Raw genomic sequence first — 21860 nt, 5'->3', positions numbered from 1 at the left:
ACTGTAGCCCTGAGTTCTTGTCCTTCGCTATTTCGAGTTTAACGGGACGACAAACTTATTAATAACTAAAAATTCCCTTCAGTAATATATATGAAAATATATTATTTCCAAGGTAGAGCGAATTGATATTAAAGGACGTTTGTAGCTTACTGATCGTATATGAATCACGGTGATGTGATAAAAGTCATATTATGGCTGCGTATGCATAAACGCACTACACAGTCAACATAGAGAGGTGGGTGGATATCGTCACTAAATACAAAACACCTGAGTTCGACGGGGGATTTGTATATGGGAGGCGATATCCACTTATACCTCACTTGCTGGCCGTGTGGTTTAAAGTGTCCACTGTAGCCCTGAGTTCTTGTCCTTCGCTATTTCGAGCCCACGGGACGACAAACTTATTAATAACTAAAAAATTCCCCTTCGGTAAAATATATGAAAATATATTATTTCCAAGGCAGAGCGAATTGGATATTAAAGGACGTTTGTAGCTTACTGATTGTATATGAATCACGGTGATGTGATAAAAGTCATAATATGGCTGCGTGCGATTAAACGCACTACACGGTCAACATGGCAGAGGTGGGTGGATATAGTCACTAAATACAAAACACCTGAGTTCGACGGGGATTTGTATATGGGAGGCGATATCCACTTATACCTCACTTGCTGGCCGTGTGGTTTAAAGCGCCCACTGTAGTCCTGAGTTCTTGTCCTTCGCTGGTTCGAGCCCACGGTATTTTAACTTATTGTCAACTAAAAATTCCTTCGGTAACATAGGCTATATGAAAATATATTATTTCCTTAGGTAGAGCACTGGATATTAAAGGACGTTTAGAAGTTTATTGATTATATATATATATATATATATATATATATATATATATATATATATATAATATATAATATATAATATATAATATATAATATATAATATATAATATATAATATATAATATATATATATATATATATATATATATATATATATATATATATATAATATATAATATATAATATATAATATATAATATATAATATATAATATATAATATATATATATATATATATATATATATATATATATATATATATATATATATATATATATATATATATATATATATTTATATATATATATATATATATATATATATATATATATATATATATATATATATATATATATATATATATATATATATATATATATATATATATATATATAGCACACAAGAAAATAAGGAGTTGAAGTACAAGGTTTAAAGGTGGAACCTGGAGAAAACCTAGCAGCTGCATAAAGTAGTAGAGAACTTAGACAGCAAAATCGAAGAAAGGAAGTGGGAATGGAGGTAAAGTAAAAGAATGAAAAGTGGATGCAACTAAGGGCCGAAGGAAGGCTACAAACTCATTTTAGTAATGCCTACAATGCACTGAGAAGTGCACCAATGCGCCGCCCCTCTACGGGGAAGGGGTTGTACTGTAAAGCAATAAATTTAGGTGCATGTATTGGCTAATATTTTATCACCTTTGATTGAGGAAAACCCATCATTAAGTGTTAAGAAATGTAACAAGGCTTCACTGATAACTGGCCTAAGATAAATCTTATCTAGACAAATGAAGCTTAACCATTTATTTTTAATCATCCAGTTACTTAATGAAGACCATCTTTTCTGAATTATTTTAAATCAGCACTTCAGTGAGTCAACCGCGAATAAGCCCAAAAACAACTAACAGGGACGAAGTCGTCCTTAATTGAACCAGTTAACCAGTTCTCTCTCCCCGATGAATTTCAGGCAGCAATTTGGGAACAGTGGCAGCGATGTCTCTTGGTGGACTTCTCAGCAGCTCTACTTTCATGGGAGGATGGCCCTCTATTTTCTATCTGTTTGGAATCCTCGGCCTAGTATGGGGGATACCTTGGTTTCTTTTCATCAGGGATAGCCATGAAAAACATCCAAGAGTGTCCGCAAAGGAGCTCGAGTACATTGCCCAGGAGGGAAATACCATGAGAACAAAAAAGGTGGGTGGTAGTTGCTTTTAAATGTTTGTAGTTGAACTGAAACGGGTAAACTTCTGTCCTGTATCTAGTCTTCATTTCAGAGGTAGACTTACTATCGCATGATGGACATATTAACTAGCGCGAGCATTGTAAAATCTCGTTATTAGCTATCTGCGACGGTTATGAAGAGGGCGCTGTTCCATTTACAAAATGTTTGGATAGTCACAGAATTTAAATTTCTTCATCATGAGGACTTCAGATTTCATTAAAATGTTATGCATTTCGCAGAATTTTTGTATAAACTACTCTAGTGAGCGGATGTGGTTGGCTGGTGTTCGTGCATACAGATACATCCAAATCTATCGTTTTCACTCTTTGGAACTTCTTGTGTTGTACTTGGAAAAACCATTGATGATTAAACTTGAGACTTGAATGGTGCTGAATTATGGCTGGCAGAGGGGAACGCTGTTTTGTTCGACTTGCCAGTCCGACAGGCGTAAATACTAAGAATGGGGAGGATGTGAATGTGATTGTGATGAGTGGTATTCTAAGAAACGTGTTCTCTGGTCCGAGGGTGGATGTGAGCAACTATCTCTGCCTCAACTGTACGTAAGCTATCGAAGACTGCTGGCAGCAGCCCTCCCCAAAACGATGCATAACGGTGTAATAATTTAAGTTAATTTCCCCTAGACTTCACTAATCCCAAGCCTGCTTTCTTTATTTGACCTTTATAAATCAAGGAAAACCTAGTTCCACATATTAATCCTTCACCCTGTAGTGCCCACATGTGTGGGCCTACACACACCTACAATCAAAATCTTTATCCCGCGATGACTAACCCACGAGAGAAACCATCAAGGTGGAAGAAGAGTAAGGTGATTTCGTGAGAGAACGAGTTTTGTGTTTTCCCGCGCAGTGACGTCACTTGGAACCCAGCTGAGTAAGTGGCAAAAGGTTCACTGCCTCATACTGTTTTGGAGGGAATTCGCCGATCTTTTAACATTTCAATCAGTTGATAAGAGACAACAAAGATGGTGATATGTGCTGTGTTTGGTTGCAATAATCATGATCACCATCGCCAAGAAAAAGGCATTTCATTTTACAGATTTCCAGAGGATCCATCTCTGCAAAACTGGGGTTAATCTGTGCAAAAGGAAAGATGATTTCAACGTGAAGAATGCAAGAATATGCTCCATTTATTTTGTCCCTGGTGATTTTGGAGAAAGCCTTAGACATATACTTTTAGATCATCCTAAAAATGCACGCACATTGAAAGATACTGGTGTGCCTACTCAACACATGTATACTAAGGATATTACTCCAGGTAAATATTGTTTAGTTGCTATACCAATAGAGGAGTATTCTAGTTGGCTTAGCCTATTTTGGAATTGAAATTATGTAAGACAGAGAAAAGAGAGACACCCAATTCAATATTTCTCAAATGAAAATGGTTTGGCGTATTATCAGCTGACTTTGAATACAAAAATTTTGATTAATCTATTTATAAGGCATGTTTATAAAGCTTACAATTCAGATCTTTGTATGCCTTCTTTTTGTATAATTATTTTCAGCACAAGGCTAATGGCTTTGGAACAGGAGTATTCAATATTTGACAGGGAGCTCCTCGCAGTCTACAAAACAGTCTGCCACTTCCGACACATGCTCGAGGGACAAAAGTCCGTGGTGCAGACAGACCATGAGCCACTGGCGTACGCCTTCACGAAGTCAGCAGACGCATGGTCATTGAGGCAACAACGGTACCTGGCAGTGATAGCTGAGCACTCCTGCATTATCAAGTAGCTGAAAGGTTCAGCGAACACTGTGGTGGACGCACTATCGAGAAACTGCGTCAAAACCATCCAGTAGAAGTGCCGAAGGACGACGTGGGCTTGCAGCGACTGCGGCGGATCAACCACACCTTCAAAATGTCTATCAACAGCGGAACGACCATTACCGGCGAAATGAGTACTGGACGCCCTCGCCCATACTTGCCAGAAAGCCTAAGAAGGAGAGCCTTCACTCTCGCCCACAACGTATCCCACCCATCGGGCCGATCAACCGCCGGAACCATGACAGAGCGGTACATCTGGTGGGGAATGGGGAAGGACGCAAAAACGTGGACGAGAGAATGCATCCCGCGCCAGACGTCAAAAGTCACAAGACACGTCGAAAGCGGGATAGAAGCGTTCAAAACAACGAACCGTCGACTCGCCCACATATCCCCCCGACCTCAGAGGGGAATAGATACCCGTTTACCATTGTAGACAGGAACACCAGATGGCCAGAAGCAATACCAATACGACAGCAAACGGCGGAGAGCTAAGTAAAAGCCCTCGTAGATTGGGTCAGTAGGCACGGAGTCCCCCATAACCCATATCATCACCGGCGACAGAGGAGCCAAATTCACATCCGCCCTGTGGAACGCCCTCGCCGACAGTCTGGGGACGAAAATAACGCATATGACGGCTTACAACCCCGAAGCAAATGGCATCATCGAGAGGCTGCACCGATCGCTAAAACCATCACTCACCGCCAGATGCCAGGGCGGGAGCTGGAGGAAAGAACTACCTTGGGTCCTACCGAGCCTGAGAACGACGCCGCGGGCAACATTCAACGCATCCCCAGCAGAAGTCCTGTACGGCCAAGCGTTGACGTTGCCAGCAGACGTCTTCCAAGAACAAGCGAATCGACATCGCCATCCGACTCCCGAAAAATGATAGAGAGAATAATGCCAGCAGAGACGACCTACCACGCGAACAGAAAAGTGTACCATAACAACGATCTGCAGAACCTAAACTATGCGTTCATACGGGTAGACGCACACAGACAACGCCCCCCCCCCAATTAAACAAAGCATTACATACGGATAAGTCCATCAGAACAATATGAAAACAGCAACTTTGCGACTAAATATTGCTTACAGGAGCAGTCAACACCTTTCTTCAAACAAAATAATGTCACTATGAGTCAAATTTCTTTTAGGATATATGCATCGTATTTTTCTTACCTTTGTCCTATATATTTATGTATGCCTCCACAGGTCCTCTAAATTCACTTATACGAACTTGTATGCCTCCAAAGGTCCTTCTCTAAATTCACTTAATACGAACTTGAAGTTTTTTTCAAAGTTATTTTTGGGTCACCTTTCCGTTCACTCTGATATACTGAGTACTGACTGAGCTATATAGAGAGGCACGCTTTCTTTTTCCTTACCTTTTGTTTACTGTTGGAAATAAAAAGCAATTTGTATTCCAACTGGCCTATTATAGTAACATTTATTTCTGAAGTATTTTAGCTGAAACTTCCTAACGATGGTTAACCTAAGTGCAAACTACCGTTATAACAGTTCAGACGTGAATAATTTACTCACAACAGTTTCGTTTTGGGTAACAGCAAATTGCTGGTTAGTTCAAAATTCACTCACAGTAGGCTATCAACATTTGGGGATAGGAGATCGCGCACTTTTACTTCAATTTAATACAATACAACGAAGTAATTAAAAGAGTAAAAAAAAAAAAAACTAATGCTTCAATTACCTGGGCCAGTAAGTGGATGTTTGGAAGTGTAACAAGGTGACTGGAAGTGTTAAAGCAAGAAAAATGACTGACATGGTTGCAATAAAAGTTTAAAGTTTTATATATATATATATATATATATATATATATATATATATATATATATATATATATATATATATATATATATATATATATATATATATATTTTTTTCTTTTTTTACTTGGGACATTTTCAGCTATCCTAATTCTAAAGGATTTTATTCTTCTACTTTCAAGGTAATAGCCATTCCGTGGAAAGACCTTGGGACATCGCTGCCCTTTTGGGCAATCGTGTTCGCATGCTTTGGCAACAGCTTTGGGTTCTATATTCTTCTTAATGGGTTACCACAATACTTTGCTAACATACTGTACTTCGATATTAAAAGTGTAAGTATTATATTTTCTTACTTGATTTTAGTTCTTGAAGTATGAGAACCATGCACATATTGACAATCATGTGAGATTTACAAATTTTCTTATTATAAGAACCATTTTTAATCCTTTTATGCAGCTGATTGTTTCACAATTACTTAAGCAATCTTGTTAACCCCAGTTCCTTAAGTTTAAAGCCTAATTATTAGGGACAAAATCATTTGCAAAAAAAAAAAAAAAGTCCTTGGTGGTATATCTTTCATTCTACGTAGAAAGTTAATGCGTGAATAAAAATTAATGTGGCCTAAAGCAACCGACTCATTTTCTTCAAATAGGTCGGCTGCTGTACTGACTTAGACATTTTCCACATAAATGATCCTTGGCTGGCTCCTGTTCTTTCGGGCTTCATTTAGGTGGACTTTCCAACAACAGGACTTTTAAAAATCCCTTCCTGTTTTATTGTTCCTATCAAACTCAGTTATATAGTATATGTTGTTTGTATATTACACAGATAAGCTTGCATACATATAGCAGGCAGGCTTATCAGAGTAATATACAAACAACATATACACTATAACTTCAGAATATTATACTGTATATGTGCTTGTATAAACAAAACACACCCATTATCTTGACTTATCTTCCAGAACGGATTGTTGTCAGCGGTGCCTTACTTGGGGATGACTCTGCTGTTACTCTTCTGGGGACAGCTGACTGACTCATTCGTACAGCGAAAAATGCTCTCGGTCAGGACCCTTAGGAAGTTATCAACGGCCGTCGGTTCGTAAATGCTGTCTCTTGACATTGGCTTGCCCAGAAATTATATTTTCAGGGGCTTAATTCACAGACGAAAAAAAGTCTAGCTAAAAAAGATGCACGTCAGAATTCGATATTGTAATATTTATACTTGCTGCAATTTCACACATACCAACACAAACACACACACACTGTATATATATAATATATATACATATGTATGTATGTATATATATATATATATATATATATATATATATATATATATATATATATATATATATATATATATATATATATATAATGATATAGGCCATTTTATTTAAGGTAGCTCATCAGTCGACAAACAGCTGTCTAGTCGCATTCATAACTTTGCAGGGTGTTACGGACCAATGCTGGGCCTTGTCGCTTTAAGCTTCGTTAGGTGTGACGCAGTCGCAGCTCTAGTAATCCTGTGTTTGTCGATTAGTATCTCCGGAGTGACTTACTGTGGGTATCCAGTCTCGAATCAGGACATCGCGCCTAACCTATCAGGGACCTTAGTAGGGCTTGCAAACACCGTAGGGGCATTTACCGGCATCCTAGCACCTGGGATCACGGGGCTCATCACTCAGGGAAACGTAAGTTTGTGCATACGTTTTGTTCTTTTTTTTCTCATAACTATATATCCATAGAACTTGTTGCAAGGTTTAAGGTCCTATTTGTCCATTCTGCCTCTGGTCTATTCTTCTCTTTTTCTTCTTGGTTTTACGTACTTTTCTATCTGTATTTTCGGGTTATTTTTGCTACACATTTAATTGTCAGGTCATATTTCTCTTATTTATAAATGATAATTGCTTATATATATATATATATATATATATATATGTATATATATACATATATAATTATAATATATATATATATATATATATATATATATATATATATATATATATATATATATATATATATATATATATATATATATATATATATATATATATATATATATATATATATATATATATATATATATATATATATATATATATATATATATATATGTTTGACACATAATGAAGTCAAAGAAAAAACAGCAGAAAAAGCACTCGGTTTGATGAGTACGAGCCACGATTTGAATTGTTTCTTGATGTCAAAAGTAAAGAATTTCCTGAGAATTGTTAATTCATATATCACATTAATCATTACCCTGTATTGACAATATTTTTGATAATCTCTAAACTACGTGGTTTACTGGCCTCGACAATTTAAGGAAGAAATAGTATGCAGCTCTCAAACTAAAGTAGTTTCTCACTAGAACATTATTTCAAGAGCTTCGTGAATAAAATAAAATTTATGTTTTCCAGAGAGAGAGAGAGAGAGAGAGAGAGAGAGAGAGAGAGAGAGAGAGAGAGAGAGAGAGAGAGAGAGAGAGTGCTGACAGTTTTTCATGAAAGGTAGGTCATTCTATTGTAAAAAATTCCTCCCCGTTTTTGTTTCATTGCCAAGATTTTTATTCCTCTTCTAACGATAATTCCTCAATGAGACAGTACTTTTCCACAGTTTTTAAATTTCCACTCCCTTCTAAAAGCAAGCTACTGGAGAAAATTTGAATTCATGTGTAAGAAGTAAGATAAAACATTTAAACCATAAATGAAATTAAAATGTTCACCGTGTTTAAATTGGGTCACCTGAAGGCTAATACTATATGAAGTGCAGAACTTTAACCTGGAACTTGTGAGTTACTATTGATATCGATGCTTTTAATATAAAATAATGTCATTTCCTGCCCAAAAGCTTCGGCGTCAACTATCATCATATTTTTGTTGCATTACGTTCCTTTTAAAAGTCAGAGTCAGTATATGCCCTTGGAAGAAAAAATCTGGCAAATTAAATGCGCTGTTCAGGTTTCAAAAGGAAGACGAAACCTCTATGTCGTTATTCAAAAAAATACTGACCAAAAGATCGCCTTATTATTAGTTTCAGGTGGCTGGATCAAAACATGCCGGTAAAACGGCTTTACAGCTCTGGAATAAAATCTGAGGGAAGGGAAAAGAAGACATGAAAGAGGAACAGAGATATGCATGAAAATGGAATTAGAATAATGTAAATACTGTTGCAGAAAGAATACTCTTGCAAGAAGAATAGGTTTATATTTCAACGAGCTGAAAAGAAAGATAAATAAGTACTGTATTTGAGCCGTCAATCTTTAGATTATGTGGTGAATGTAAACAGTAAAAAAAATAAGAAACAACTAGCATAGATGATTTCTTTATAAGACCTCCTTCACGGCAATTGGTTAATAATAATAATAATAATAATAATAATAATAATAAATATAATAATAATAGATGACGCTTGAAATCATTCTTTTGTAATAGAGGAACTACCAATTCCAAGGCTGTTGCTACTACTACTATTACTACTACTACCAACAATAACAACGTCCATGTTAATAATAAAGGTTTTTTGATTTGCAGCAAACTCCTGATGCTTGGCGACTTGTGTTCCTTATAACTGCTGGAGGTTATCTCATCAGCACAACGTTTTATCTCATCTTCGCAACAGACCAAGTCCAGCCCTGGAACGAGTGCAAGTCTCGTCAGACGAAAGAAATAAAACAAGAGTTGCACAGTCCACGCCCTGGAACTATGGACTTTAGTTAAAGAAAGCAGATTATTTAATTGGAAAGGAAACACTCTTCTTATTATTCGAGAGAGATTACAATCGACTCCGTAATTGTTCAATTTCTTTTAGTCTTGGTTAGATTGACCTCTTGATCTCGAGTTGTAAAGTGAACTGTCAGAGGAAAGACTGCAGACCTAGAGGCTGTACATTTATACCCCAAAGTGTGGCTCTTACTCTGTACAAAGACAGGGCATTGTATAGCATGCCAAATAGGTCACATCAATAATCAGAATTTCCCTGATGTGACGGCTTGGAAAAAAGTTGTCTGATATATTTACGAGAAGCAGCCCACTTGCAAGATGTCAAATCTTTGATTTATGAGGTGCTTCCGAATAAAGGACCCTAGACTGGAGTTTAACATGTACTGATCGAAACTTTCAATTTTATATCTAAGTTTTACATGAAACAGATTTTTGTTTAGATATAAGTGATTGTACACCAAAGGCACTAAGAGGACAAACAAACTCGATTAAACAGTATGTATCAAGAAGTTCCCCTGAGGTAAACATGAACATTTCAACAAATTACAGCACAGGCTCTCGATAATCGTCAAGTGCGTGCGGTCTTCAAGATTCTCATGACAACGAAGGCTGCAAAGGAGCAGGTGCTTGAAGATGTATGTCTAATTTAGCTCATTAATCATCTGCAATTCAGAACTAAATTAAAGTATTTTCAGTTATCCATTGGTGAAGAATCCTAGTTAAAGACATGGCATGCCAGATGTTAGTATTGGATGGATATCTGGGAAAGTAAGACTTAACAGAAACCAAAGAAAGCAAAAATGCATTTTTAAAACTAAGTAGGCCTGTATAAGAAAACACTTAAAATCCTGGAAAAAGAAACCATACCGGAAACAAATGTCAGACATGCTATACATACCGCAGCCAAGATGAGAGCAGCTCCAAGGAACTCGGGCGGGGAGAAAATTACTGCAAAGAAATCTGTCAGGGTTCTAACAATTCTGTGTGGTCTGAGTCAAAAGGAAATGTGAAAAAATGAAGACACCATGGATGACACTTCAGATATTTCTGGCATATGGTACATTTTTCTTAGTGTGGTCTCTTAGTCTGTCTTTTATCTAAATTCTTCTTTAGCAGAGGCTGAAGGACCATGTACCTGAAATAATTTCTTGTATTTAAAACGTTACCGAAGTGTTAAAAAAAATAGTTCAAATGATACTTCTCAAGACACTACTGAATTGTTCTCTTCTACGTCCAAACCTCAACTCTGTGGCTGCATTTAATTGTTCTTTTCTTATATCTTTCTTCCAAATAGTCACAGATTATTAATTGATAAAGATATTACAGTTTCATAATGGTCAAACCATGACCATTTTCTTTTCTGTCATGTTAATTTCATGAAAACTTCCAACACATGTTGATTAGTTTTAGGGATTTTATTCATAAAAATATGACTTCTACAACTACACACAGGCCACATTTTTTTGGAATTAACGTTTCAGTAATCCATGTAAAAGTTTATATTTCCAAAAAAATTAGATACAGTATATAAAAAATGAATGAAAATGGAGACACCTTTGTCAATTTGGGGTAAAACATGTAAGCTAAATACTTTTAATGTTTATTTACAAAGAGCACTTAATTTAAAGATCTAGAGCAATAATCGTCATAGTTTGGCACCAAGAACGTGGCACCAAGTTTGGTGTGAGAAATATGGTAACAATCTCATAAGCATTGACATTGAGCACCTTAAACAACCTGGATCTGGTACATTTACAGATTAGCAGTAATCTTTTTATGGCAGTGGATGCAAATGTTCTGTCATTTAGCCTACAAACGTTTGAGAATCACTGACAATGCTGACAGAGCCTAATGAAGCTGGGTGTGTGAATGACCTATAAGAGAAACAGTGCCATTTTTCTTGACATGCAAACAAAGTAGGGTTACTTCGAAAGTTTAACTTGTGTTCATCAGTATATCCTTTTACGTGAACTTTACAAGCACACATATAATTCAATATATTTATGTGTGTATGCATATGTACGTGCATACACAGAAATATCGTAATTTTGGCACTTGCTGCAGTTAACAAGAGCTATCACATACTAAATCAGTAATGTCATGAAGATAGTCTTTCCTTCCTTTCAAGAGTCATCGTTTACCTTGCCATACCATCTTTGTGTATATACATTACTTTAGGGTTTATTGTGAAGAGGTAAAGATTCTTTCAGTACATTTTACATGTTTATGTTGTCTATATATATATATATACATATTATATATATATGTATATATATAATATATATCCATAAGGATACCTAAATTTGGCAGCAGGATTTTAATTTTAGTGAATGAAATTTCTTCAAGATAAAATTTAGCGAAATGAGATTGTACTTCAACACAAATAGAGCAGTATTAAGTCTTAACATACATAAATTATGGCTTGTATCTTAAACTAAACAACAGCACTTAAACGACGAAAATAATTTACTACTGTCAACACAATCAAATAAGAAAAATACAGTACACGAGTTTGTCATAAGATCGACTTGGTTTGATAGGAATATTATTACAACCTTAATGTAGGAAGTGGAGAATTACATGTAAATATGAATTAATTACACATACATGCATGTCTCAACCAAAAATGCTTTATAATCTAAGTCTGTGCACCTATGTACAAATAAAAAAAAAACTATATCACCATTTAACTGTTCTATTAATGTACGAACGGTCAATTTATCCATTTATGTAGACAGACTAAAATAGATATTCATACAAGTCAAAATTAAATAAGAAATTCTTAATTCTAGTGTTACTGGATTTTACAGGAAACAATAAGAAAATCTCAACTGCACGAATGAAGTTAGTAGTGATATGTTACATGATATGCAAGGTCTCTTCAAGTAAATATATTATTCTTTACCTTACCAGCAAGGCAGTATTCCATACATTGATGTTTGGATGTTATAAATATTGAGTTTTTACCATTTAGAACAGAATGGTTTACGTTCACTCGGAATTAAATCTTTCTGGTTCCCAAGAAAGTAACTTCCAGTTTTGCATACAATGTTTCTCAAAGAAACACCACCACTTTCTGAACAAAAACATTTTGACTTTATGAATAAAAATTCGTAAAAACAACAGAGAAGGCAGTCTGCTGTCTTTAGAAAAATATAAACAATTTCATCTGTGAAAATTGGATTGCAGATAAATTGTATTTCTAGAAATTCCAACTCTACCTCCCTCTTTCATAAAGCTTTTGAAGTACTTATTTCTTCTTCTTACTGCTATGTAAATTATCTAGATGCGGTCCATGTGAAGGTAACTGTCCTGCCAATGTACAGGAACGACAACAAAATCTTGCATAATATCTATTGGTGCAATATTGTGCACGGACAATCAGCTTGCAGTTAGCAAAGAATGGGTTGTCAGTACATGCTGGGTGAACATATACACCTGAAAAACAAAGATATTTTTAAACAAAGAAAAGTCACTTATTAAAATGAAGCATATTAAAGGAAGAATTTCATTGCAGACCTTTACCAATGCAGAAAATATGTTATTCAACCAACATAAAAATTATCTACAAAATGATTCAACAATTTCTGGTTTACAGATTTGATTAAGGCTGGCATGGGTTTAATATACTTTACAATCCAAAGTATATTTAGTGACTAAGAATAAAAAAACGACAATTTATTCAGCACTGCATATGAAAGGAAGAAAAAAAAAATGTAGCCAAATCTTACCTTTAACAGTAATGGATGTAGTGCTGTCTGCAATGCCAAACTCATTTTGAACCTGGCATTTGTAGCTACCAGAGTCCCCAGTCTCTGCTTCATTAATGACCAGCGTTGCATCTTCTGCAATAAACAAAAATTTCATATGTTGTAAATCTACTCGATAAATAACAGTGAGTTGTAACTGGATGAGTGTGTAGTTTCTAATAGTTCTGGATTCACATCTGCATAACTAAACAACCAATGCTTCTTACACAATAAGGGATCTCTAATAATGAAAAAAATACAAGCGTTACAAAAACTGTGAATCACTGTCTTCACAAATGGTAAATGTAATTTTCAGAAATACCAACAAATCAGTGTAATTAGTCATCAATAAAAATGCTGACGAAAATAGGCCACAGGACCAGTTTTTCAACATGTCAAGTCATCTTCATACATTATGAATCCCCACTCTTAAAACTCTTTGTGCCTCTCAGGTAGGTGTCTGGTCCTTACCTTAGGGTCTTCACACTTCTAAGATGGTCAGTATTTCCTTTTTTGTCTGGCATCTACTAAACTACTAAGGCCTTGTAAATGACCTGACCTCTGACTAATTGTGCAACCATGCATGGGATGAATAAGGCACTGACTTTTTGCCTGATGTTGACATCCCAGTTAGAAATATATCATTTATATCAATTGCCTTGCCACTTAAGAAGAAATTTTGCTATCAGATGGCAGTGTTTTCTTTTTTTTTTTTTTTGAATGACCACATGAACATTTTTAAAATCCAATTTCATGTTTGTAACATGCAAACCACTGCCTTTCATCAGGGGCCTTCTCCAATTCTCTTTGATTAGAAAAACGTGCAAAACTCCATAGTGATAGGCTGATGATCATGTCACTATTTAGATAAGTATTTTTGTTGGCTTTGTATTGCTTTATATAGCGATAACTGAGATATACTCAGGAGAAGACTTACCTTCTATTATATACTTTTCTGATGAATCAATCAGTGTATCTCCTTTGTACCATGTTATTACAGGTGTTGGATAGCCCCTGACATCACATGGTATTCTTATTGTTGACTGCGGGGTAAACTGGGTTGTGTTCATCCGAATAATTGCACGAAGAGGGACTGAAAGCATTAAAGCACATAATTAATCCTTCTTGCCCTATCTAAAGAGAATAGTGGGTACTTTAAAGATAAAAAGGAGATAAAATAAACTTGTTATGAAAAAATAATGTATACTCTGAATGATTAGGAATCTTAATTACTAATTTTTTTCTTAAAGTCATCATTTAAAGAAGTGAATAGTACTTAACAATATTATTTCATATACAACAATTATATTGATCACTTTACCTATATAAGGTCGTGTTGCTGGTTGCAATATGATGGAAGGACCTTTGGATGGAGGTGGGTGGAATTCAGGCCAGTAAGGACGCTGGCCAGGAAGGAATGCAGGGAATGGTGTGGAAGGTGTTGTAGGGGGAGGTGGACGTGTGGTAGGAGGTGCTTTGGGGGGATCTACAATGTATTCTAAAAAGCTGCGGTCTATGTTAGGTGTGTTATAAACTGGGCCAAGGGCGCGTAGGACAAGCGTCTGGGATACTGCCCGACCACGGCCATTGTAAGCCTGGCAAGTATAGGGTCCAAGGGTTCTCAGAGTAACAACACGGATTCCAAGAGAACCATCCCGGTATACTTCAAACTGTTCTGAGGACAACGGTACCATTGCGTCTCCTCGCCACCAGTGAATGGAAGGCCGGGGCCACCCAACAGACCGACAGTAAAGAACTGTGGGGCTGCCGAGTGAAACCACAGGTTTCGGAGGATTCCATGGCACCACTTCTGGTGGGCGTTCCTTGGGATCTGACATGCAATTTAAATTAGTGCATTCATTTAAACCACACCACTGCTGAAACCAGCACCATAAGTTTAACCCACAGTAAATAAGTGCAAAGCATATTTCAATTAAGGTGGTTTCTAAAAGCAAAATTTTAAAGGTTATAATTACTATTTTCATTCTTGAATAGGAAGAAATCTGAATCTTTAAATAGCCAAATTAAAGAAAAACTGGTTAGTATACCTTAGTTATTCTAGTGAAAGTCCAGTGACCAAAAGTGGTTTCTAAATAATGTTAATTCAATACTTCATGCAGAAGGAAAGCAGTTTATATAACTAAAAGCTACAATAAATTCCTTTAAACCAAGCCCAACTTTAGATGTCCTGCATTATACCAAATTAATTAGTTTAACATCTTCAAAACCATTCGTGTTAAATGAAAACCAAACACCTAAGGTAAGGAAAACTAATATCTATTTAGCTTATTCAACAATCAATCCACATAGCAAATAAGGCTAAACGATTAGCCTTAATGATATCACAAGAATCATAAGATAGGACAGTGTAAGCTGTGGTTTTTACAATGTTAATTAACATTAATTTTAGTGTAAGATAATAATAAAGCTTTTGATCTAATAATCCTGTAAAACACATATTCACTTTCCTATATGTACATAATTACATGTAGAAATCTAAAAGATTTTATTGGTAAACAGAAAAATAAATTAGTGATTGATTGTTCAATAAGGATTAGAGTTAATATATAAGGTAAAGGCATTCCCGAACAGTCATTGTTCTCATTACCATCGACAGTGAATGACGTTGTTTTCTCAGCTGTACCAAGAATATTTGTGGCTTTACAGCGATATTCACCAGCATCACTTCTCTCAATATTAACTATTTGCAAGGATCCATTAGGTAATACTCGGAACCTGCTGGATCCTCCCTCAGTGTCAACCTATTAGAAGGTAAGAAATCTTATGCAGACAAGCAGATATATAAAGAATAGATAACTGAGGATATCCGTTAATCATAACTGTTCAGTACAGCAGCAGTGGTAGAGATTCCTCTTTTTCTCAAAGAAAAACAAATAAAGATCTATGGCTGATATATACCGCTACCTAACGTCCTCAAAATCTTACTAGTAAATATTAGAGATATTTTTACAAAACTCAGTGAAAGGATCTTCTAACCATATTTATTTGTGGTTACAAGGAAAATTGTTTTACTGGAGTCTTTAAAATGTTATAAACTAAGAGCCAGTATTCTGAAAATTGAACTAACCTCATAATTTCCTCTGTACCAAGTGACCTTAGGTTTGGGAACACCTATGGTCTCACACCGCAGATTGATTACATAATTTTCTTCTGCAGTAACTTGAGGGTCAATCCTGGTAATTCTGGGTGGCGTCCCTGTCACTGAAAGAGAAGACACACATGAGTAATGAATAATTAAATATTAAAAAAAGTTAGACTGAAAGTACATTAAAAGATTACATAAACAAAATATAATTCAGTAAAAAATAAACATACCTTGTAATGTAGTGGTTTGGAATGGTGGCCTAGTGTAAGCAGGCTCATCTTCCACAGGTGCAAGACAGGAGGTTCCGCACCCATTGTAGCAACATTTCAGGTCTCCTGAACACCCGGAATCATTTTCACATTCATTCTCACATTGGCTGGTTCTTCCACTAACAGGTGGACAGTCGCCTTCCTTGTTGACTGTCAAAAGGATAGGCATTTTATTAGACAAACTGTTCCACACTTTCTTTCCATACCTGTTACTTAAAATGGAGTCTGATTAGCAAACATCAGAGTAAGCAGCTACTAAGTTTGATGAAAAAAATATTAAGATTAAAATCAACAGGCTATCATCATTCTGATATTCCTGATATTTTGTAGTGATTAAAGTATTTTGCTTCAGACCGTTCATTTCATGGTTATAAAATTGTTTAACTAAACGGTTGATTCGGATTAGGTCCCGTTGCTAAGTAACCAATTGGTTCTTCCATCGGCTGTTAATCAGCTCAGTGGTGAATAATTTACTTTTAAACGAGAACTGTAAATTGGAGTATGATAAAGTTTAAGTTTGGCAGCTAGGTGGGAAAAGACCAAAGAAAACAGATGAAGAGCAAAAGGCAAAGATTTTCAGCAAAGAACCTTTGGTACTGTCAACAGTGTGCCCCTACTGGGAAGTAACCAGTAACAAAGGAAAAGTATCAGGGGCTAACAAGGTTCCTATTTTGAAAAATATGCAATAATAAATTTATAACAGATTTCCCCCTTTAACACAACTGATATCCCTTTTCATCAGGTAAAATAATTTATGAAAATTTATGTTGGGCTAATGTACTAAATTCAGCAATGATATATCATAATATATATGATTTCATAATGGAGCACTGTACTCCGGAAATGTTTTCTCGTAAGATAAAACCAAATACAAACTTACCTTTTCTGCATACTGCCTGAACACGAGTTTCTACTGAGTTCTGACTAACAGGATGCAAATCTACCGCACACTCAGTGCCATTAGCACAACGCATTTCTTCACATGGGTCATAGCATGAGCACTGTTCACATCCGTCGTGGTCCACTCTCTTCTGGATACCATATGGGCACTGAAAATGTATCCAAAAATAGGTTGTGTACTCCTGCTCCTGTCTTTCTTGCCCTTAGGTAGCAAGAAACTAGTTTATGTAAGAAAATGATTTATTTGTTATTTGTAATCTTGAAAGAGTCTATGTTTTCATAATTCTGATTAATAAAGGCATGTACTTCAAGAGCAGAGCAAATATTACCTGCAGAAGTTGACATGTAATTGCTGCTTCCTGGCAATGACTGTCTGGCTGTGTAAAGCTTGATGGGGAAGTTACATCCAGACCAGATTCGGTTGTTGTAGCTGTGATAAAAATCTCAATTTGAATAAATCCAAATTCACAGGTAAAAAAAAAATAAGAGATGAATTAATAATTAGCTATGGCAATTAAATGGCTAGTATAAGAAAGTATTCAAAAGCTTTCAGATTATTTGCTTCTATTAGGAAGTGATTGTGTATATGATTTTGGATAAGTAATGTATGTATAGAAGCGTTAGTTCTCCTCTTTAACAAGCAATGGATTTTGTTGACTAATATTTCATTCATGAACTAAGAATTGGACTTTGAACTCCATAGTTTAGTCAAACACAAGATGGCCTGCTGTAATAGTTAGGTGGGTTTAGTGCTTGTATAGAAATTTTTATCACAGTGGAAAAGAGCAATGCTTTACTTTGAGTGAAATATCAGCTTAAGTAAAGAAATAACTAGATCACTAAGAGTTCTGGGCATCAACTGGTGTAGTGCCAAAAAAAAAAAAAAAAAAAAAAAAAAAAACTGTTAAGCATCCAGTCTTATTTATCCTTACAGCCAGTAGCACCTGGAATTACTTTCTTAAAGGGGCAGAGTTAAGAATAGATAGATGAGTTGCTAAAATGTATTTTGTGGCAGAATTACTTTCTTAAAAGGGCAGAGTTACGAAAGATAAATGAGTTGTTGAGATGTACTTTGTGGCCAAATTACTTTCTTAAAATGGCAGAGTTACGAACACATAAATGAGTTGCTAAAATGTACTTTGTGGAGGAATTACTTTCTTAAAAGGGCAGAGTTATGAATAGATAAATGATTTGCTAAAAAGTACTTTGTGGCAGAATTACTTTCTTCAAATGGCAGAGTTATGAATAGATAAATGAGTTGCTGAAATGTGCTTTGTGGCGGAATTACTTCCTTAAAAGGGCTCAGTTAGGAATAGATAGAGTTGTTAAAATGAACTTTGTGGTGGAATTACTTTCTTAAAAGGGGAGAGTTAGAGATAGATAAATGAGTTACTAAAATGTATTTTGTGGCAGAATTACTTTCTTAAAAGGGCAGAGTTACGAATAAATAAATGCGTTGCTAAAATGTACTTTGTGGTGAAGTACTGCTCAGTAATATAAAAATGCAATGAAAACCCATTACACCACCAGGTTTGTCATCACTATGTGACACTAGATTGTAAGAATAATACTGTATCTCATATATCATATAAATACTAATCTTGCATACTCACAAAAAAAATGCTAGCATCTTAGAAATTATCATTTAGAATTTTTGGCTTCAAAGTAAATTGTATAATCCTGGAAGGATCACGTATAGCTAAATTTTCATACAAGAAGCTAGCTTTACATTTTCATTGATGTATACACTTCTCTTAACATATCATTTGATTTATGTCGTACTTTATTTATCTTTTTGTGGCATACTGATTCACTAACTGAAAAACAAATCCCATTTCACTGATCTTGAAATAAACTAAATATGTCAATCTCATGAAAAAAATAATATACATCTAATCAATTATTTTTTTTCTCTCTTACATTTGCTAATCACTTTTACATTGCTTTAATTCTTATTTTTCTCCACTTCGATTTGGATTAGTATGAACATTGATATTGTGAGCTTTGTAGAGTGTTATTGAACTTCCCTTGGGAGCATAATTTGCATCCAAGGTCACATATTTTTTCGTGTGTTCGTAGTGCCTTCATTGCCAAGCACTGGTTTTGCTTTTGCAGACCATCATGGCTGGTACGGTTTGCAGTCTTCTTTGCTATCTCTGATCTATTAGGGAACATACTTGCATAATTAATAATTTACTGCATCTCCTTTTTTGCTTGTATCTCTGACCATTCTTGCTAGTGATGGACATCCCAGTAACCTAATCTTGAAAGATGTGGCTGAGAAAACTCAAATGATAACTGGGAAATGTATAAGGGTGTCAGTATTCACTGACTTTACCACTTGTAAAAAAAAAAAAACCAGACCTATCATGTCTCATACTTTTACAATACAGTTGTAAATGGAATGGCCTTCAGTAAAAATTTCACAATTACAGAAAGTGTGGTAAAAGCCAAAAAAGATTAGACCATGCCTTATACTGTATATAAATTATGATGTAAACTTTCATCCATCCATGGGAATGAGTATCCTTGCAGTCACGAAAATTATATTTTGAACAAACAAACACATAAGAGAATAAATGATAACATTCATTTCAACCTGTGAAATAAAACACTATTAAAAAAAATCTAATATTTTCCTTCCCAAAAATAACCAAAATTCATACATGCGATGAACTGGTTGTGTAATGAATTTTGTAAAAGAGCAACAGAAAAATACTTTACATCAGTTAGAATAAGTCTCTTCTAAGATTAACAAAAATGAAGTAGGTGGCCAATTCCTGTAGTGTAATTTAGAACTGAACTATTATTAAAAAGAAGGGATTAAGCCTGTGCACTAAATTGCAATTCCCTGTCCTTGGATCAGTACATCTTCTATCCTTATGCAATTACCAAGCAATGGAAAACTTTTCTTAAAGCCTAGATACAAAACTGAACTAATTGACAAAAATTTATAAATCGAACCTGTTATGACTAACCATTATTTCCCTTATGCTTCCTATGCCAATACACTTTTAACCCAAGTTTCTTTTTCCTGAACTCCACTGTGTAATAAAAATGGAAGTCTGTATGTAAAGAGAGAAGTACAAGCAGGGAAACAACTGTAAATCTTGGTCACACAATTAGGGTGACCAGGGTACTATGCAATATCTAAATACAGTTTCCAAGAATTAATATTGTAGATTTGCGCACACACACAACAATAAGAGCTCCTTCCTGAACCTGGGTTAACTGCATCATCAACATTCAACAACTGTATAACTTGCAGTGAAAAAGGAATCATCACCTACAGCGGACCAAAAATCTAAAACACCCTTACGATAAGCTATAAATGGAATGTCTTTCATACAAAATTTCAAATTAACCAAAACACTTGCAGAATGGTCACTAAGGAAAAAACCAGCCTCGTATGAAACGATGTCAGGTTCCATCAATCTATGGAAATAAATTTCCTTGCAGTTAAGAAACTTATACTTGGAAAAATGAAATGCAGTAAATATAAGGAAACAATGCCATATCCATCAAGTACTGAACATGGCCCCAATGAGTTCATAAATCTTCAGTTGAATAACAAATTATGAGGTTAAAAGGAGCTAAACATTTATTTCAGTACAATCAAACCTGCCGAGAAGAAATTTTGGACAGAAAGATTATTTTCAAGTGTCACTTGCATGAACTGATGTTAGGGAGGAAAGCTTGAGCTTGAATATTTCGGTAAGATAGCCACCATTCACCAGCCTGAGATGACCACCTTCAAGATTTGGTTCAGGAGATGTTTTGGATCCAGTAAAGATAGCCTCCAGTATATTAGTCTCTACTTTCTTTAGACATTCAGGTTGTATTTCATTTAGAGAGGAGTTGGTTTCAGTACTGAACTGCTAAAGATATCCAGTGTGTATGAGAAGTGACTGATTTATGAAAATTTGGCTATATTGTTAAGGCAGCACTAGGGAGCTTTCAGCCATTCAGTGCTTAAAACAGTGAAAAGAAGGAGTTAGAGTGGTTAGAGAGCAAGATGAAAGAAAGGAATGTGAACAGAGTTGACAGGAAGTGTGAATAGAGTTAAAGGAAAAGGATAAAAAGTGTGTGCAGCTAGGGGCCGAAGGGACGCTGCAAACAACCTTCAGTAATGCCTACAGTACACCATGTGAGGCGCACTGACAGCACTACTCCCCTACCGGGATATAAAGAAATACCTGATGGTGCTGGAGTAAATATAAATACAGAACAAGTAAACCTTGGTATGAAAACAGATCCCACTCTTAAATTACGATACTAATGTCTAAATCTCTCACTTACATCTACGATACTTTTCGATGGCAGAAGAACAGAATTGGGTGCAAGTATTAAAGTTTTTAAAGCGGTTTTGGTTGCCACTACATCCTCCATACAGAAAAGCTACACATGAGCCATGCTCTTTGCTGAAATGCCATCGCTTGAAGCCATCTAAACAAGGCCCAGGGTCAGCATCCAATTCACATATCACTAGTAAGGAA

General features: G+C 35.5%; 3 protein-coding genes across 29 annotated transcripts in view; 1 reads left to right on the top strand and 2 right to left on the bottom strand.

The window, feature by feature from the left end:
* Positions 1–5181, bottom strand: part of LOC136849030 (sphingomyelin phosphodiesterase 5-like) — a 77219-nt gene extending 72038 nt beyond the window's left edge. For 2 of the 5 annotated variants that reach the window (XM_067121915.1, XM_067121916.1), the window contains exon 1: positions 5012–5181. The gene's annotated coding sequence lies outside the window, so the exon portion shown is untranslated. The remainder of the gene's footprint in view (positions 1–5011) is intronic. The other 3 variants (XM_067121906.1, XM_067121912.1, XM_067121909.1) reach the window with 3 other exon arrangements.
* The window catches only part of LOC136849032 (putative inorganic phosphate cotransporter), a 40299-nt gene extending 30466 nt beyond the window's left edge, over positions 1–9833 (top strand). For all 4 annotated transcript variants that reach the window (XM_067121923.1, XM_067121920.1, XM_067121924.1 and 1 more), the window contains exons 5-9: positions 1799–2025; positions 5799–5948; positions 6581–6713; positions 7068–7309; positions 9152–9833. In XM_067121923.1, coding sequence (XP_066978024.1) covers positions 1799–2025; positions 5799–5948; positions 6581–6713; positions 7068–7309; positions 9152–9337 — 938 coding nt within the window. In that variant the 3' untranslated portion in view covers positions 9338–9833. The remainder of the gene's footprint in view (positions 1–1798; positions 2026–5798; positions 5949–6580; positions 6714–7067; positions 7310–9151) is intronic.
* Positions 9834–10928: 1095 nt separating this feature from the next.
* The window catches only part of Ppn (Papilin), a 337156-nt gene continuing 326224 nt past the window's right edge, over positions 10929–21860 (bottom strand). For 13 of the 20 annotated variants that reach the window (XM_067121879.1, XM_067121890.1, XM_067121884.1 and 10 more), the window contains 10 exons: positions 21664–21849; positions 17694–17794; positions 17345–17513; positions 16426–16614; positions 16178–16311; positions 15698–15851; positions 14411–14920; positions 14027–14182; positions 13072–13185; positions 10929–12778 (listed from right to left, as the gene is read on the bottom strand). In XM_067121879.1, coding sequence (XP_066977980.1) covers positions 12591–12778; positions 13072–13185; positions 14027–14182; positions 14411–14920; positions 15698–15851; positions 16178–16311; positions 16426–16614; positions 17345–17513; positions 17694–17794; positions 21664–21849 — 1901 coding nt within the window. In that variant the 3' untranslated portion in view covers positions 10929–12590. The remainder of the gene's footprint in view (positions 12779–13071; positions 13186–14026; positions 14183–14410; positions 14921–15697; positions 15852–16177; positions 16312–16425; positions 16615–17344; positions 17514–17693; positions 17795–21663; positions 21850–21860) is intronic. The other 7 variants (XM_067121896.1, XM_067121898.1, XM_067121895.1 and 4 more) reach the window with 3 other exon arrangements.

Source organism: Macrobrachium rosenbergii, chromosome 20, assembly GCF_040412425.1.
Source record: "Macrobrachium rosenbergii isolate ZJJX-2024 chromosome 20, ASM4041242v1, whole genome shotgun sequence".
Classification (NCBI taxonomy): Eukaryota; Metazoa; Arthropoda; class Malacostraca; order Decapoda; family Palaemonidae; genus Macrobrachium; species Macrobrachium rosenbergii.
This window is presented reverse-complemented; position numbering and strand designations above follow the sequence as displayed.